General features: G+C 33.8%; 1 protein-coding gene across 1 annotated transcript; it reads right to left on the reverse strand.

The window, feature by feature from the left end:
- Nucleotides 1–1368: 1368 nt before the first annotated feature.
- On the reverse strand, nucleotides 1369–15392 carry LOC143228232 (uncharacterized). The gene is made up of 3 exons (XM_076459525.1): nucleotides 15244–15392; nucleotides 6890–7424; nucleotides 1369–1763 (listed from the first exon to the last, which is right to left on the reverse strand). Exons 1-2 carry the CDS (start codon nucleotides 15319–15321, stop codon nucleotides 6948–6950), a joined length of 555 nt encoding a protein of 184 aa, XP_076315640.1. The 5' UTR covers nucleotides 15322–15392; the 3' UTR covers nucleotides 1369–1763; nucleotides 6890–6947.
- Nucleotides 15393–20307: the final 4915 nt, after the last annotated feature.

Here is a 20307-nt window from a genome sequence, read left to right on the forward strand (position 1 = left end):
ACACACTAAAGAGTTAAATACCAGTTTTATTGTGAAGTAACATCACACGTAGTACACACTAAAGAGCTAAATACCAATTTATTGTGAAGTAACATCACACGTAGTACACACTAAAGAGTTAAGTACCACTTTTATTGTGAAGTAACATCACACGTAGTACACACTAAAGAGTTAAGTACCACTTTTATTGTGAAGTAACATCACACGTAGTACACACTATAGAGTTAATTACCAGTTTTATTGTGAAGTAACATCACACGTAGTACACACTAAAGAGTTAAATACCAGTTTTATTGTGAAGTAACATCACACGTAGTACACACTAAAGAGTTAAATACCAATTTTATTGTGAAGTAACATCACACGTAGTACACACTATAGAGTTAAGTACCAGTTTTATTGTGAAGTAACATCACACGTATTACACACTAAAGAGTTAAGTACCACTTTTATTGTGAAGTAACATCACACGTAGTACACACTATAGAGTTAATTACCAGTTTTATTGTGAAGTAACATCACACGTAGTACACACTAAAGAGTTAAATACCAGTTTTATTGTGAAGTAACATCACACGTAGTACACACTAAAGAGTTAAGTACCACTTTTATTGTGAAGTAACATCACACGTAGTACACACTAAAGAGTTAAATACCAGTTTTATTGTGAAGTAACATCACACGTAGTACACACTAAAGAGTTAAATACCAGTTTTATTGTGAAGTAACATCACACGTAGTACACACTAAAGAGTTAAGTACCAGTTTTATTGTGAAGTAACATCACACGTAGTACACACTAAATAGTTAAATACAAGTTTTATTCTGTAGTAACATCACACGTAGTACACACTAAAGAGTTAAGTACCACTTTTATTGTGAAGTAACATCACACGTAGTACACACTAAAGAGTTAAATACCAGTTTTATTGTGAAGTAACATCACACGTAGTACACACTAAAGAGTTAAATACCAGTTTTATTGTGAAGTAGCATCACACGTAGTACACACTAAAGAGTTAAGTACCACTTTTATTGTGAAGTAACATCACACGTAGTACACACTAAAGAGTTAAGTACCAGTTTTATTGTGAAACAACATCACACGTAGTACACACTAAAGAGCTAAATACCAATTTATTGTGAAGTAACATCACACGTAGTACACACTAAAGAGATAAATACCAGTTTTATTGTAAAGTAACATCACACGTACTACACACCAAAGAGTTAAGTACCATTTTTATTGTGAAGTAACATCACACGTAGTACACACTAAAGAGTTAAGTAGCAGTTTTATTGTGAAGTAACATCACACGTAGTACACACTAAAGAGCTAAATACCAGTTTTATTGTGAAGTAACATCACACGTAGTACACACTAAAGAGTTAAATACTAGTTTTATTGTGAAGTAACATCACACGTAGTACACACTAAAGATACTTTAAAGATTAGTGAATGGTGGTGGAGATTTTTTAGTATTGGAATATAAAATGTTGGTATGATAATTCATACGAAATATTTTAACGAAAATTTAAACACTAAACATTGTAATAAAAAGTATTTTACTTGAAAATATATAACGATATTTATAATATCAATATACTTTTTAGTTGAACTAATAATGTCTGCAAATAGTCTTAACTGGATATAGTTTTACTTAGTATGCCACGTGATTCAATACTCCAATTTCTGATGGTTTTCTGGAAGAATACAAAAGAAAAGATTGTCTGTCTAACTTCAGTTGATATAATTTCTCTTCCTGCAAAGAAAAACAAAAACAAAATAAAACGTATACATGGAAAAATATGCTCAATCTTTTATTTGTTTTCAACTAATGATTTAGGTATTTAATATCTGACTTAATTCATTTTTAATTTAGCCAAAACTACACGAGGTTTGTACGTCCTAGCTGTCCCTAATTTTGCTATCATAAACTGGAGGAAAGGCACATCGCTAACCCTTGAGCAACTCTTTTTTTTTTTTTTTTTTAGCGATGATTATCGTCTTGTGTTATAGCATACCTCCTTATCAGCCGTTGAAGCGTTATAAGGCGAGTACGTTCGAGGGGACAGAATCCAAGGCCAATACATTCAGATTAGGAGTCTGGTGTTCTAACCACGAGTCATGCCAGTTAGATGAGAATAAATGTGTTTCGTAGAAAAGATGATAATAATTCAATATTTTTAACTAAGTTAGCGTGCTTTAAAGCAACGTTTCCCAAATATATTTCACCCACGTCCCCATTAATAAATATCGTTTCTCGTGTGCACCCTTGATTTTTAAATGAAGAAAGAATGAGTTAAGTGACTAGATGCAATGCACTGATACACATCAAAACATTCTATGCATTTTAGCAACTACATATTACTTTTTTATCAATAAAATATATTAAAGCACTTAATTTTGCACCATTGATTCTACCCTAATCATTTGCGTCTCTTGGAAGAGGACGCTCCAGACCTTGGGAGACGCTGCTTTGAGGTGTTCAAGGTTGCCGAATTTGGTAAAACCTCCATGAAATTTAGTAGATTTTGCTAATTTACCTGTTGCATGGCCAATAAAAGATTTTCAAATTTATTGCCCCTTTACGTGAAATTTGACCTTGTGATAATACTTTATAAGGGCGAGTTTTACGTCTAAATGTTTGAATATGCTTTATAAGGACTCATTGCGCAGGCGCAAGATAATTTCAGACAATGATGATCCACCAGTGCCTCTTTTAGTCTTGTTTTCATGTATTGTAGCTGTTGTTATGATTTGGTGAGTTGTGACTCGTGAATGTCAGTATTCGTTTACAGTGCATTGTTTAATTTTAAATTTGTGTTTTGTTTGATTTTTATAATTTTACTTAATTTACATTTAATCTAACCCACAGATCATAATGGCTGAGAAAAGGATTGAAAAGGAGTTGATTTAATAGAAAGTCCTGCATAGGCCTAGTTACGAACAGAAACGTTAGTTGCCACAAAAATGGCCTAATTATCTAAATTTAGTTGTTTTAGTCGAAGTTCGAAAAACGTAAATAAGTCGTTTTGTAAAATATGCAGTTGTGACTTATTTGGGAGTGTTACCATATATGAGAAACATCTTGACAGTGAAAACATGTAAAATTTTAAAGCAAGTGCCGAGACTTCTAAAGTAACTAATTTCTTACGACCTTCAACTTCTTCATGTAGCATGTCTCAAGTGGTTTTTACTGGACTGAAAATGTGTGCGTTTGTGGCAGAACACAATCTCCTCATTTCAATACTAGATCAGCTTTCTGTCTAATGCATGATCTAATTCTAAAATTTCTAAGGGAAGTAAAAGTACAAGAACAAAAGGAACAGCTATTTATCGTAATATCATTGGTGAGGAATACTTGGAAATTCTTATAGCACAGTTAAAGAATATTAAATTTTCATTAATTATTGATGAAAGTACAGAGGTATCTACAAAACAACTTGCTCTAATAGCTAGATTTTATGATAGTCATGTTTAAAAAAACATTTGACAAGTTTTTAACTTTTTTGGAAGTCAACTGCTTTTCTGCCCAAGACATTTACAATTCTATAGTAATTTTGTTTAATAAACATGGAATCTCATTTAAAAATCTGATAGACTATGCAAGTGTAATGATGTGGTCAAAAAGTGGTGCTCAAAGTGTTCTAAAGCAGAAAGTGCCATATCTCTTTGTATAAGGTTATGTATGTCATTCGATGCATTTATGTGCATCCTATGCATATTCTGAACTTCCAACTTCCTTAGAGAAGCTGACTAGAAACATTTATTAACATTTGTCAAACAGTTCAAAGAGATTATTTGAATGTGCAAAATATAAGTGTTAGAAAGACTACTGAATGAATGGCCAGCACTTGTTTTATTTTTTTTCTTCAGCAGCATTAGAAGATGGGATGACTGTAGCATTTACAATACAAGAAGGTATACAAAGTCCAACTGTAAATATGTACTTTGCATTTCTAACTTTTATTCTGCCATGTGTAAATAAAAAAAAAACTTAGAGTTTCAAGCTCAGAGCTTCAGAATTCATAGGCTACGTGACTCCATCAACAGTAGTATGAAAGGTATCCTTGGTAATCTTATTAAAAAAAGAAATACTAAAAGATGTAGATATATCGAAGGTTAACATAAATGGTTCTTCAGTTTACCTTCCCTGAAGTGAAATATAGCGTGGAGCAAGAATTGAAAGTATCTTTCCGGAACCAAAATCCAAACCCAAGAACTCGAAGAATTTCAGTTTAAAAAATTGAAATTTTATGTCAAATTAAACAAAGAAATGTACAAACGGTTTGTATCATCTGGTGTGTTCACGTATTTACAGCTATTTGAAGCTTTAGGTCCAGAATATGTGTCTAAAGGACAGCCACAATCAATTATCTATCTCATTGGCCATGAAATTTCCTGATATTATTGAGGAAGAAGAGTATGAAGATATCAATAGAGAATGATGAGAGTTAACTTTGTGAGAGAATGAAATTTCAGAACCAGAGAAATACTGGCATTATAGTTCTCAAGAAATATGTCGAGATAAATTTCGTTTCCCAATTATCTACAAATTAATTATATACTTAGTATCATTGCCTCATTCTTCAGCTGCAGCAAAAAGGCTGTTCTTTTTTGTAAACATTGTAAAGGTAAAAAATCATTCCCAGCTGAATACGGAAACACTAAATGCCTTATTATATGGCAAAAATCTTTTAGAAAACACATGTAAAGAATGATAACTGTCTGAAAATGTCTGCAAAAAAACATGAAGGAAACTAAGTTGTATGCCAATGAAGAAGAAAAAACACCAATTTTTTAATAATATAAGGTTAGTTACATGTTTTTTTTATTTAATTTGGTAAAATCCAAGAATTTTCGGTAATTTTTAGAAAATTATTTGGCGTGTTTGTGTGTTTCTTATAGCAAAGCTACATCGGAGTACCTGTTGAACCTATCGAGGGGAATCGAACCCTTAATTTTAGCGTTGTAAATCCGTAGACTTACCGCTGTACTGGCGGGGGAGAAATTACTTGGTAAAATCCAAAAAGATCATCTGGCAATCCTGAAGATGTTTAGTCAGAAAACTATCGAGTAAGATAAATTTTAGGATTAATATACTATCTCGGTGCAGAAAGCTATGCTTGCTGTTTTGGTTTAGGATAATAGAAAGGTACACAGCTTTGAAACGTAGTAAACAATCAACAAGAGCATTGTCCGAGCATGGTCTAGTGATTCGTGCACGAAACTGGAAATCGAAGGAAGTAGGGTTAACTTTTGGCTGTGGATGCGCTGTAGGGCTTTCGAATGGGGTTAACATTCAGGTAGAGGGTCTTGCAAGTTGATTGGCCTTATTCTGGGCGGGCCATAGTTCAGAACTAGGAACTATTATGCCTGAACCAAAGGTTTACTCTATAAGGTGCCATTCAGTTATTTGCACAAATTTCGGAAAAGTATTATTAAAGAATGTTGTCGGCATCTAAAACTTTTAGGATTAAAAACTTAATTAAACCTGTTTATTTCCCGGTTTGCTAGTGATAAGTCTATAGAGTAACAACGATATAATTCGAGGGGGTTTGATTCCTTGCTCCAGACAAGTAGGTACACCAATGTGGCTGTGCTCTAAAAACAAACATACGATCTTTTCCCATTAATTTTACTCAATGGAATAGTAGTAAGACTATTGATTAAAAACTCTAAAATCGAGAGTTCGATTTCCTGTGGTGGACATAGTAGGTAACCCAGTGTGGGTTTGCTTCAGAAAAAATCGTTTGTGAAAAATATTGTTTTTTTAAATTCAAAGCAGCATGATATTTCATATATTATTTAATCAACAGTTTTTATTTAGCTTTGTGGTGAGCTTGAGGATTCATAATGCTAGAATTTGAGCTTCGACATCTACGGCGAGCACGGCATGTCCAGATGGTTTGGGTGCTCGACTCGCAATCTGAGGGTCGAGGGCTCAAACCCGCGTCCCACCGAACATGCTCACCTTTTCAGCCGTGGGAGCGTTATAATGTTACAGCCAGTCTCATTATTTGTTGGCAAAAGAGTAGCCCAATAGTTGGCGGTAGGTGGTGATGACTAGCTGCCTTCCCTCTGGTCTTACACTGCTAAATTAGGGACGGCTAGCGCAGACAGCCCTTGTGTAGCTTTACGCGAAATTGAAAAATAAACCACCACTTTTTCTTGGTCATCAGTGAATAACGTTTCATGCAAATAGACACCAAATAAGGAAGGTCATTTCAAGATCCTAGGCCTGGCGTGGCCAGGCGATTAAGGCACTCGACTCGTAATCTGAGGGTTGCAGGCTCGAATCCCCGTCACACCAAATATGCTCGCCTTTTCAGTCGTGGAGGCGTTATAATGTGATTGTCAATGCTACTATATATTAGTAAAAGAGTAGTCCAAGAGTTGGCAGTGGGTGGCGATGACTAGCTGCCTTACTTCTAGTCCTCAAATACTAAATTAGAGACTACTACCTAGCGCTGATAGCCTTCGTGTAGTTTTGAGCAAATTTAAAACAAGCCAAACAATTTTTCGTCTAACATAAATTAGAAATAATTATAGTTAAATGTTTTATACAGACTTCTAGTTTTGTTGTTTCATTGAATATAGCACGTCAAAATTAAGAGGAACATTTCAAAATACATTGTAAAATTTTAAATCTTGCTCGTGCTGATTAAAACAACACCAATTCTCACTTGTAAAAGTTTGATTGATTACTTTAAATATGATCTAAATATCTAACACTAAGTTATATTGTACATATCACTTGTATATTCAGGCAGTTCACATTATAACTTTTCTTTTTGATATCTTTATTAAAATCTATAACGGATGTTACTTCGAGTTATCAGTTTGTGTCAGAGCATCGAGAAAAATATCAGAAGAAATAATTACATTTATTTTCAGAATATGTTTTCTCTAAAGGACTTCGAGACAGTCTTCCATAGGGATGTTATACTTTTCCTAGCCTTGATGGATTTCTATTGAAGTTTGAAGACATTGTTGATTTTTTAGGTGATTTGACCATGATCTTTTCTAGACTCGAAAATCTATTAACACCACCTCCGGTTGAAGAATCTACGGATATGTTGACGACGTCATGTTTTAGAGGATCCAGTGACCTAACGTTAATGCCTTCATTTAATGTATCCACGGGTCTTGCAAGAAAGCCTACTCTAAGAGATTCTGGTGATATGACAAAAGGGCCTCCTCCAGTTAAAGTATAACTGCCAAAGCGATCTCCATTTAAATTATTTAGTGATCTTTTAACAACGATTTTTCCACTTAGAGGGTCCAAAGACTGAATAATTGTTCCTTCATTGGATGATTCTAAAAACCTTGAAAACTTGCTAGGACTACTGGTTCTTTGATGTAATAATCTATAGAGCTTAGAGAAAGCAATGCTGAAAACTCTGTTGTGCCGAATATTCTGAAATTAACAATAACAAAACATAAATTACTGCTTATTTTGTTTCATGTACTGAAAATTTGTTCGTCAAAAAACTTTAATACACAGTGATGTCGAGAAAACACACTTGTAGAGAAAAAATATATACGTAAAACGACTCGTTTGGGTTGAGAAATGTTTTTACGTTCTTCGGTCATCGTCAGGTTCACAAATAAAGAAAGAAGTAACTGACCGGAAGCTGAACACATGTTTGAAAGGGGTTGTGTAACAGAGTGTCGGAATGTAGAGGGCGTGCTTAGATGTTTGAATATATAATTTTATATTATTTATTTTATTATTATTATTTATTATATTATTTTTAATATAAGTATGAAGGTGTTCCTTTGTATTGGTTTATTTGGGCTTGAGTTGTTGTATAAGTAAGGCTTCTTTAATTTTGCGTTTGTTTATGTTTGTTTCTTTATTTAGTATTTGAGTGTTTTCTATGGTTATTGTTGTGTTTATTTGACTTTATGTTCAACAACCACAACTATATACAAAGAAATGGCCTAAGCATGGGCAACCCAGTATCACCAGTTCTAGCCAATATTTTTGTGACACAAGTTGAAACACAAGCAATTAACACAGGATTACATCAACCACTATACTGGTACAGATATGTAGATGACACGATTGCGGAATTCACATCTACAGAACACACACTTAATTTTTTCAATCACATTAACGCTATACATCCCAACATCAGCTTTACATGTGAACAAGAAGAAAGCAATCAAATATTATTTCTTAACCTCAAAATTACAAGAACTGATACACAATTTGAAACAGAAATCCACCAAAAAATCACCCATATTGGACTATACATTCCTTGGGACTCAGCACATGAAACAAAACAAAAACTCAACATACTAAGAAACCAAATAAACACAGCCATAAAATTAACTGATGAGGATAGTATAATGTTTTATACGCACACACCTAGACAGAAAGCAAAATCAACCAATAAAAGTAAATATACCTCACGATTCAAAAAATCACAAAACCATATACTGCTGCATACCATATTTTCCCGACATCAGCAGAAAATAACCAACATCTGGCAAAAACCAATAACAAAATATGACATTCCAGTTAATACCAAATTTATTCAAAAACCAGGCACAAAACTGAGGTCTATACTAAGTAAAAACTACACTGACAAACACCACACCAACATTATTTATAAAACACAATGTGATAACTGCCACGACTTTTATATTGGAGAAACAAGTAGCAAAATGGAAACCAGATTCAAAAAACAAAAAGTCACCTTCACATGTTTTCGAACACTGCAAGTCAAATAAACGCAACAATAACCATAGAAAGCACCTAAATACTGAATAAAGAAACAAACATAAACAAACGCAAAATTAAAGAAGCCTTACTTATACAACAACTCAAGCCCAAAATAAACCAATACAAAGGAACACCTTTATACCTATATGAAAAATAATATAATGAATAATAATAATAAAGTAAATAATATAAAATTATATATTCAAACATCTAAGCACGCCCTCTACATTCCGACACTCAGTTACACAACCCCTTTCAAACATGTGTTCAGCTTCCGGTCAGTTACCTCTTTCTTTCTTTGTGAACCTGACGTTGACCGAAGAAGGTCGAAACGTTGTTCGCTTCTCTACGTAAAAATTTTTCTCAATCGAAACGAGCCGTTTTTACATATATATTAAACTTTAATACACTGTTATTATTTGGATCTGTGACTTACGTTATGCAAAGAAATAACCGCTTTATTTTAATACGTTTATGCAATATTGTCTCTTCAAATAAAATGTCAAACCAAGATACGCTGAAAATGAATATACAGAATTCACTATGGGTCAGTCACACTTAATATAATTTTTTAAGTGTTACGTTTTGGAATTTTATTATTTCTGTTGATCACACCCAATTTGACTGTCGTGATTACATATTATTTATGATACTGGGTTTCCTATTGTATCAAGTTCTTATATTAAATTAGGTCAGATATTTTGAGAAATTTTTATACCACTGTGTGTGGGCATCGACGTCCAAGACCTAATTTTTAAGTAGACTAAAAGCAAATACATTCAGTAAAGCTATATGGGAGGATTTGATAGGTATGTGGAAGAATGGGATTTCTGTGACGACCTCAGTTTATTCAGTTACGTTTCCAATAAAAATAGCTGCTAGAAGGTATGTTCAGCTTTATAGCAACGTAGTTTTTGGGAGGAAAGGATTGAGGGGTTGAAGGATTCTCTTTCGTAATTGGGTTTTCACTGTGCGGATTGATTTATAAGTATCTATGAAGATCATCAGAGACTTCATTTTTTGAAATTTCACGTCTTTTGTCTCCACAGCAATATTTTGGTTTGAAGACCGATTCATGTTAAAACTACATACACATATCGGTATATTTAGCCAATTTTAACGAAAGGCCTTATTCTGCTGAAACATTCAACAAGCTGGTTTGCTGTTTCATACGGGTTTCTGTCATGTCAACGTACTTTTATAAGGGTCATGCTTTATAACCACTAAACTCACAACTATCTTTTGTAGCACTTTTATGAATGTGTAAATATAGTTTAGTATAGCACACTTGATGAATGTGTAAATATCGTTTATCGAAACTTACATGGTAAAATTTCTGTCGTCACACCCAGACTAATGGGTTTGTTCATGGAAGATTTAGAGATGGGTGTAGATATTCGCTTTTATTTCTATACGTCTACAAATTGGGCTTGTTACAAACTTTATAATTTTTACATTAATTCTGTCACGCACAACCGACATTAGCTTTAAGTACCACCAGTGGTACTGGTATCACAGAATGAGAATCTTTGGATCAGGATGAAGTTTGTAATATTGTGTAAATAGTTATATATAGTTTCAGAGCAGTTACTTTATTCACGGCTGCCTCAGCATTTATACCTATCATGAAACACGACAGTGGTTCATAATAGGAATGGCAAGTAATTACATTAAATCCCAATGAAACGCAAAGAGCAAGAAACATTTTAAATATTCATTTCAAACAACACTTTAACACCTCTAGTACTGACTGCTAAGGCTGCACACGTATATAAATGCTCAGTAAAGCGCACATGTTAGACTTACAAGGAAAATAAAATCAGCTCAAAAATCAGTTCCAGCCTACAACAAAAACAACTTGATATATTTCACCCAAAACTCCTTGTAAAATACTAAATAAAGTGCTGGGAAGGTTTTAGGGTTAATGAAAAGTCGACGTGTTTCTTCTATATTTTGTATAAGCAATAAAACACAATTTTAATGTAGACGATGTTATTATAACACCTTGGAGAGAAATTTATTTCAAATATGTGGTGTTCCTTTAAAAACCTTAAGTACAGGGTTAAGAAGGAATTACAAGCCAGTGATAGATGAACATTACTTTACTGTAACATATGGATAATCAATGTATTTTACACTATAGTGTATAAAACATTAATTACAATTGGTAACTTTTGGTTTGTTTTGAATTTCGCGCAAACCTACACGAGGGCTATCTGCGCTAGCCGTCCCTAATTTAGCAGTGTAAAACTAGAGGGAAGGCGACTAGTCATCACCACCCACCGCCAACTCTTGGGCTACTCTTTTTACCAACGAATGTGGGTTTGACCGTAACATTATAACGTCCCCACGGCTAAAAGGAAGCATTTTTGGTGTGACGGGGATTCAAACTCGAGATCCTCGAATTACGAGTCGAGTGCATTAACCACCTGGCCATGCCGGGCCATATGAAGTGAAGGAGGGAAAAAACAAAATGGAATCTTTGATAGCCATGGCTGTAATTAAATTTCAAATCGGTCAAGAGATGGAGCTATAAGCTAAACGTTTCTACTTGAACAACAACAAAAAATACCTATTCTGTGATTCTGCGACTAGAAATAATACACATATTATTAACTTTTATTAAATACATTCGTTGAATAATTACTTTAAAAAACACAACTATTTTTTGAAAGCGATGCTTTAGACGTATGTGTTTTATTTGAAAAGTCGACTTTTCTACCGGTACAATTTTATGCGTGCTTAGTGAGAGTTGTGTCTTAGTCTTGGCATGTATTTACCAGTTGCTATGGCTCCCTAGTGGCATAGCGGAATATCCGCGAATTTCTAAAGTAAGAAACCGGGTTTTGGTACCTGTGATGGCAGAGCACATATGTTTCGTTATGTAACTACAAACAAACTAAAACCGATTCTCGTGTGTTATAAATAGATATCTTAGGTACATAGAAACCATAAATGCTTACTATATTCTCAAACAAACCTCCATAATAATATTCAGCTGCAGTTTAACATTTTACATCTCAAACTAATGCGATCAAATAGTCAACAACTACAGTAAATCATCATGAACCATATCGGGTATCTACTAGCTAAGTTGAGCAAAAAAAGCAGCCAGGAAAGAAGATAAAAACTGGAAATTTAAAAACCTTCAAATAAGGCTTGTAAAAAAAAAATTGTGGTTTAAGCACATAGCTACAGAATGGGCTATTTGTGCTCCTCCCATCACAACTATCGAAACCCATTTTCTAGCTTTATAAGTCTACAGACACGGCACTGCGCCTTAGGGGAGCTACAAAACGTAAACAAATATGGCTAGCTGGAGAGAATCTCGACATTATTTATTCAAACTACAAATCCATATTTTGGCTTCACCAAATGTAATCCCAGGTAACAACAGCATGGAACCAAAATAGGGGTTTGTAGTTTGAATAAATAATGTATACAGTATCTACATACAGTCATGTGAAAAAGTTAGGACATCCTATGAAAGCTTGTGTATTTTTGTAACATTTATGGATATATAGATATTTAATCTCAATTTTAACAATTCATTCATTCATTCACCTCTCGATTCCATCAAGGAACATAGGGCCGCACTCGCTTGCAGATTCTTCAACCGGTATTTAAGTGAGTAGGTTGTTAGCCCACTGCACCGAACCGTCCATAATTTAGTAGTGTAAGACTAGAAGGAAGGCAGCTAGTCATCACCACCCACCGCCAACTCTTGGGTTACTCTTTTACCACCGAATAGTGGGATTGACCGTAACATTATAACGCCCCCACGGCTGGGCGTGCGGGCATGTTTGGCGCGACGCGGGCGCGAACCCGCAACCCTCGGATTACGAGTCTCACGCCTTACGCGCTTGGCCATGCCGGGCCAATTTTAACAATACTGAGAGATTATTGGAATATAACTAAACAATTAAAACTGAAGAAAAGACTTTTCAAGATCTTCTGTAAATGTAATTCTACAAAAATGCATATTCTAACTGAGGAAAAACAGTGGCTTTCTTTCTTTTAATAATGACACTTTATATGTACAAAAATATTCTTATTTATTTGAACGTTTATTTTTACTTTTAAATTTAAAGTTACTTATAACATAGTTTATTTTCTCCGAATATTTGCACAAAACTACTCAAGGAGGAGTCGTCTTGAATGCTGAACCGATAGAATAGAAACAAAGAAGCTCGTTAATAGTACACGCCTCCAACTACAATCTGGCTATACTATCCTGACTAAACTGTTACTTATATAGTGCACTGGCCCGGCATGGCTAGGTGGTTAAAGTACTCGACTCGTAATCTGACGGTCGCAGATTCGAATCTCCGTTACACCAAACATGCTCGCCCTTTCAGCCGTGGGAGCACTATAATGTGGCGGTCAATTCCACTATTCGTTGGTGAAAGAGTAGCTCAAGAGTTGGCGGTGAATGGTGATAACTAGCTGCCTTCCCTCCAGTCTTACACTGCTATGTCAGGGGCGCAGATAGCTCTCGTGTAGCTTTGCGCGAAATTCAAAACAAACCAAACCAATCTAGTGAACCTACAAAACTGTTTCGAAGCGCCATCTCATGGCAACTGGACGTAAATCTTGGATACTTTGATTCCCAGACCACATGCCAGACACTAGGCTACGTCACTCTCACATCAGATAGAAGTTCTTTTTTGTGATGTCATAGTATACGTACCGGAAATGACGAAATGATGTCGCAAAATATTTGGTTGGAACCGGAAGAAAAGTAGATATTTCTACTACCGGTTACGATGCAAACAATCAAACTGACGCCTTGTTTGTTTTTTTGTTGCTATTTTAACAAACAGATGTTTGTAAGTCTCCCAACAAAATGTATCTCAGAACGGCTGGTATTGGTATTAACATTTTTATTGATAAGGAGAGAACAACGTTTCGACCTTTCTAGGTCATCTTCAGGTTAAGAAAGAGAGAGTTTGAAAGTTTTAATACGCATACCAGTCTTTCTGAGATACATTTTTATTTCAAGTGAGTTTCTCGTCATCAAGAAGTCTTCTAACAGTGAATCACACAAATTAAGTAAGTAATGGTGTGATGACCAAATATGGAATCGTTTGTAGTAGGTTGTACCGGATTAATATTGGACATATATTTAGCACTACGGTTACGAAGAGAAAAATATATTAGAAAAAAATGTGATATTACAAAACAAACCAATGGATCTAATAAATAGTTTTTATTTTCAGTATCGCTAAACCTGCTAGGAACACCTGTTTCAATATCCATATAATTTCTTTTTTACATACTATTGTTACAGTTCTTAAATATTTTTACATTTACAGTCACGATATCAGATTTAATATTCTTATCTTGAAATTGTCATTTTTTAATTTCTTTTTTATTTACAGACAAAACAAAAGATTTCCATTTAATAATAAATAAATTGTCCTTTTTTGACGATAACATTACAGGAGCTGAATAGTTCCAGTCGTTAGTTATGGAATTCTTGTCCGTAATGGTGAAAGAAGTGTCCACGGATGACGGTAATAAAAATCTTATTATTTTATTAAAGGTGGATTATCATTAAGCTTAAGGGTTATAATATTAAAATTCGTGTTGTGCATAACACAAGTAGTTCATTGAGCAGCTTTGTGGTTGAATTAAACAAAGAAACAGCTGAGGTAGTCTGTGGGAAATTATTTGGTGAGCTGAGAAAGTGTAGAAAGTATACGTTATTAGCCCTCAACACAACATTCAATAATCAATACTTGCTCGGTGTTATTGATACTTTCTATACAAGTGTAAAAATTAAACGTAAAAAAACACCCCACTGAATGAGGTCTGGTGTGAAGTTTTAGTTACTTATGTGTTTGAGTTTTGAAAGTACTTATTATGATAAATAATGTTGTTTTAAATATAGTTTTGTCTTATTTATTTATGTTATTGCACAAACTGAATGATCTGTTTATAGTTCAAGGGTTAATGTCAGAGGAAATTAGCATGGACGAAAAAAACAACAACAACTGTTAAGTGACGTTTCAGAATCTTTTGATCTAGACAGGTCCACTATGCATATGAATATTAATATGGAACTTATTGAATAATGAAATTAATAATTAATTTTAATTCACAGTCAGAGCAAAACTAAAAGTCAGCCTGGTATTCAATAAAGCTAAATAAATAATGTTTGTCACGTTTCTACTCATAAAGATTAGGATGCATTATTTTACCAGCTACGTACTCTCGCTGTTAACGATATTTTCGGCTGTAATCCCAATAATATCTCATGGGGTTTTGCCAGCTTATGATATTTAAATTTATCCTAAATACGTATTAAACTAACAATACAAAACAGTCTTTATAAACTAATTCATTAGTAGGAGATCACTTGTTGAACTAGGTCATCTTGGTTTACCAATTTGATTTAATGAAGAATGTTACAAACATTCTTTTTAGTTTTCAGAGTAATAAGTTTTACATATTTATGTAAACCAAAAAGTAAAATAAAACCTTTTTACTCTAAGCTTCTCACCTGTGTTGGTCTACATTGAAACATCTGGATCGTCAGGGCTATCAATAAGACGATGATGCCTACTGCACGAACTTCCATCTTGGAATAACTGATGGATTAAAATGGACTAATTCTGATGGAGCGTTGGAATGTCTGATCGTCTAGGTAAGTGACATAATGTGTTTTATATGTAAGTATTTATCATTTCTTTTCAACATACGTATTCGTAGTGTGTTTTATGACGTAAGCCAATCAAAATTATCCTTGGCCACTGGTCCAGTTTTTATTATCTGATGTGTTCGTCTTCTTCCTGTGAATGACGTTGGTGGTGACATTTTCTTGATACCACCTACAGTCGTTGTCTTCAAAAAGTAAAATAAAAAAGCGATAAAGAAACAGAAAATAAATTGAAGGTTAACGAAACAGTAGCCACAAAAACGTAAAGTGTTATCAAAGAGAAGATTTTGGAGAATGGATTGTGTATTTTCCAATTTGCACTGCAACCACTTTGTCACCAATAACCAATAATCTGGCAGTGCGTGAGAACAATTAAATACAAGCATTATGAGTAACGCTATTTCTAAATGGGCAAACTAATATTTAGTTTTATCACGCTTTATGTTGTATTCTAATTTCGTAAATAGTTTTATTAACGTTATTTTTCAACGAAAACTACCTTATCGAATTCCTGAACGAAAAACCGAGTATTGTTTACGATATATTACGCGCATGTATAATAATAATACGCCGAAAAAACAGTTAACGTTTCCGGTATAGCAATTCAAAAGTTTCTAAAACAGTAACTTTTCCGTCTATTATCTTCATACCTAATCACGTTAGTGGGGCTAGTGCCTAGACGGCTCCGACTATCGCTACAAGATTTCTCCAGCTTATTTAATTGGCCTGTGGGTATTCACTTTTGATATTCTGATGAAAATTCACACACACATACAACATACAGTTATAGTATAAATAGCAAAGATAAGCACGTATTGAACTATCTTTTCAACCCAATGGATAGCGCTGCATATTGATGAATAGACACGTGACAGTTTCTAAAGTTACAGTATATAGTTTAAACAAAAAATAAATAAACAATAGAAATAAAAATTATTAATTTTAAAATTAAGCAGGGATCCTGCTACTTAAAAGTAACGAAAAACAAAATCACACAATATAATCCCTGCTTGGGCAACTTTATACACATCAATCACACAATATAATCCCTGCTTGGGCAACTTTATACACATCAATCACACAATATAATCCCTGCTTTGGAAACTTTATACACATCAGTCACACAATATAATCCCTGATTGGGCAACTTTATACACATCAGTGGACCAAAGTAAGTATTAAATATTATAAATGTGTGTCTGTGGTTTTAATTATTGTAAGAGTTACAACTATCTGGGATACAGCTATACTGGAAGTTTATAGATCTTGTGTCCATTTCATGGACATATAAAACTAAATAAATGATAGGAAAATAAAATTTAATTCAAAGGAAAGTAAGGATTTATGGTTATTTGTGGAATTATTATAAGTATCCAAAACAAAATAAGTGGTGCAATAAAAAGTACACAAACAAATAAAGTAATATTAATTGGATATACTTTAAAACAATTTTCAATCCTCACTTCGGCTGACATTGTGATCTGTATAGCTAAATGAGGCAGTCTAAGTTTACCAACCAAAGTATGAATTGAAAATCATTTTAAAGTATATTCAACCAGTATCACTTTACTTTTTATTGTACCATTTATTTTGTGTTTTATACTTCTGACAGCAATTCTACGAATAAACGAGCCCTAATCTCCATTAAAATATTAAGTTGTTTTCCTATTTGTAAAGTTACTTTTAAGTTCCAGATTAAAAACTAAGCTATTACAAATGTCGTGGAAGACGATAAATCCATGTTACAATCTGTATTCATGGTTACTAATCGAGGGATCTTTTTCTTTATAAATTATGAGTTTATTTGAATATACGTATATACATCGGAAACAGTTTTTTTTCTATTTTTTATCTTTTTTCTATATTTTTCTTAATAAAATGGGCATAAATTCTATAATAGGTATATATTAATGTGTTTTTGTGTGTTTTACAGGCGTAAACACGTTGTCTCTGATATAAATATATATTATTTATTGTTTTTAGTTACTTGCAACAGTATTGCCTGATAAATTTCGCTATAGTAGTGTTTAAGAGAATAAATATTAATAAATAAGATATTGGTGAAACAGGACAGTAACAGGTATCATCTGTGAGAAGGTATTTTGGATCTGATTAGTGTAATAGGATAGCTCAAAAATTGAGATAGGGTTAGAGAAAACCAATTTTTGTGAGTAATAAAATCCAAATAAAAATGGACTTAGGATTATGGATAACGAAGATCTTGGCTGCTTGTCCTTAGGAATAAGATATACCAAGCTCTAGATGGCAGATACGAGAATTGTATTACAGTCAAATTAGAGCATTGAGAGTGAAGCATCTGGAAAGGATGCAGAAAATTATGTAACATTTAGATTAAGCAGAGAAAATGAAACAGAATGTAGGCTTAGGTGAATGTGGTTAATGATTATGTGGAAAAAATATTTGCTACTCTACTTGACCAAAGAAGTTAAACGTTAATTTTTACTACTGAATTATAAATTTTTTACCAGTTCACTCGACTAAGCTGTTGCAGTTTAACAGCTTGTATTCTGCTACAAAACAGCAACTCAATTAATTCTGTGAGATTCATTCGAAGTTTGAGAAACGCCGAGTACCTACAGCTTGCATCAATGTCTTTTAAGAGCCACATTTCTAGCTTTTCTGTAATAAAATGACAATAATATAATAAAGAAAAGTGATTTGTGATATTATCTAGGTATTTCAAGGTGTTCACTGTTCTCTAAGACTGGGTTTAAGGTCATGAATTATCAATATTACGAGTGTTTGTCTATCAAGGCTTAGGATTATGGATTACCAAGGTCTAGTCTGTTTCCTCTTCGCTAAGACAAGACTTTGGATTATGGATTACCAACTTCTAGTCTGTTTCCTCTTCGCTAAGATGGGACTTAGGATTATAGATTATCAAATTTTGGCTGCTTGTCCTTAGTACTACGGATTAACAAAATCTCGGCTAGTTGGTCTTCGTTAAGACTGGGTTTACTATTATAGATTACCAAGGTCTAGTCTGTTTCCTCTTCGCTAACGGGACTTAGGATTATAGATAACCAAGGTCTAGTCTGTTTCCTCTTCGCTAAGACGGGACTTAGGATTATGAATTACCAAGGTCTAGTCTGTTTCCTCTTCGCTAAGACAGGACTTAGGATTATAGATTACCAAGGTCTAGTCCGTTTCCTCTTCGCTAATACGGGACTTAGGATTATAGATTACCAAATTTTGGCTGCTTGTCCTTAGTGCTACGAATTATCAAAATCTCGGCTAGTTGGCCTTTGTTAAGACTAGGGTTAGGATTATGGATTAGTAAAATTTCAGTAGATTTTACTTCGATAAAAATGAACTTAGGATTTCGGATTACCGAGATATCGGCTATTTACTCCTCGTTAAGACCAGGCTTAAGTATATGAATTACCAAAATCTCAGTTGCTTGTGCTTCGATAAAAATGGACTTATGATTATGGATTACCAAGTTCTTGGGTTTAGGGTTATGGATTACTAAGGTTTTAGCTAATTCATTGAATAATTGCATGGAAAAGTAAGAATTAATATCTAATAAGTGTTACCAGAAATTAGTTGCGTCATAGTTTAGTAGCTATCCACAACAGGTTTGGTTTGGTTTGTTTTGAATTCGCGAAAAGCTACTCGAAGGCTACATACACTAGCCGTCCCTAATTTAATAGTGTTAGACTAGAGGAAAGGCAGCTAGTCATTACCATCCACTGACGACAGTTTAGTTGTGGGAAAGGTTTGCATTCGGAAACGTCTGCTATAAAAATAAACAATCGCTTTATGCTGAAAGTTCCCAGTTTCGTATAATGCCTATTTTGTTTGATTTTATTAAATCTTGCGAGCGAATATGTTCGCCTTCTTTTAGTGCTCTGTGGCAAACGTTTACTCTTGATGTCCTTTTTTAAAGGTAACATACAGACTTGAATGTAATTTATCTGAGCAATCCAACTGGTGAACTTCAACCTTTCTTTGTATACGCTACTTTGCTGGAACGAATTATTGAAACTAAATATAATGCAAATGTTATGAGATTGCTTTCTCTCCATTGTATTAAAAGAAACTGCATCAGAAAACAGTGATGTATTTATTGTTTATGCTATGATTGGTTGTAATTAAACCCAACAGACAGTGACATACCAGAATATTACCTATAAACGTACAGAGAGTCATACTATACCCAGCAGTAGTGTGGTTGTTTCTATCAATTCTTCTATGACAGAAATGACACATGAAAAACGTGTAGAAATCAAAAGTCTGGCTATTGAAGGCTAATTTATGCTACATACATAGAAACTGTACGCAACTTGTGAAAAGGTTACACGAAGTTTGTACTATCTATAAAAGCACAGGTCGAAGCATACTCTCAAAAAGTAGGGTTAAGTAATTCGCAATATGCTTCCTACGTAATACACTACTAACGAAATATAAATCTTGCTAATGACACAGTTATAAGTACAGGTGTCCACGTTACTTCAAGAAACGTACAACACTCATTAACACGAAGTGATATAATGGACGTGTTTAAAGTGCAGAATCCAAATAAAAAGTGTTTAGCAACAACAGCTTTCTCGATGACAGGCATTACTGTCAACGTACAGCATGTTATGTGAAGCATCTAGAAGGGGAAATGACAAGCCTATAAATGCATTAACGCGAGTAGTGTTAGCAAATTTATATACAGGATAACCCAAAGGTTAGCATGCTATTACTCTAAGAAGTTTTGCAAATCTATATAACCTGTCTTAAATGCGAACTGAATCTCCTCAGTTCAACAAGATAACTAATTCTGAGGAACTGTGTTCATGAAAAGGAGATAAAACAGGCTGTAAACATATTAACACATGATATTTTATTGTATGTATTTGTTTGAAATCTCAACACAAGTAATTTTATTATACCTATTTG

Source organism: Tachypleus tridentatus, chromosome 10, assembly GCF_004210375.1.
Source record: "Tachypleus tridentatus isolate NWPU-2018 chromosome 10, ASM421037v1, whole genome shotgun sequence".
In the NCBI taxonomy this organism is placed as follows: domain Eukaryota; kingdom Metazoa; phylum Arthropoda; class Merostomata; order Xiphosura; family Limulidae; genus Tachypleus; species Tachypleus tridentatus.

Bases quoted from the DNA above. Each gene is read 5' to 3' on its own strand.
- LOC143228232 (XM_076459525.1), bottom strand. From the start codon at position 15,321: ATGGAAGTTCGTGCAGTAGGCATCATCGTCTTATTGATAGCCCTGACG. The intron at 7,425-15,243 runs GTGAGAAGCTTA...TGTTAATTTCAG, and splicing joins TTCAATGTAGACCAACACAG to AATATTCGGCACAACAGAGT.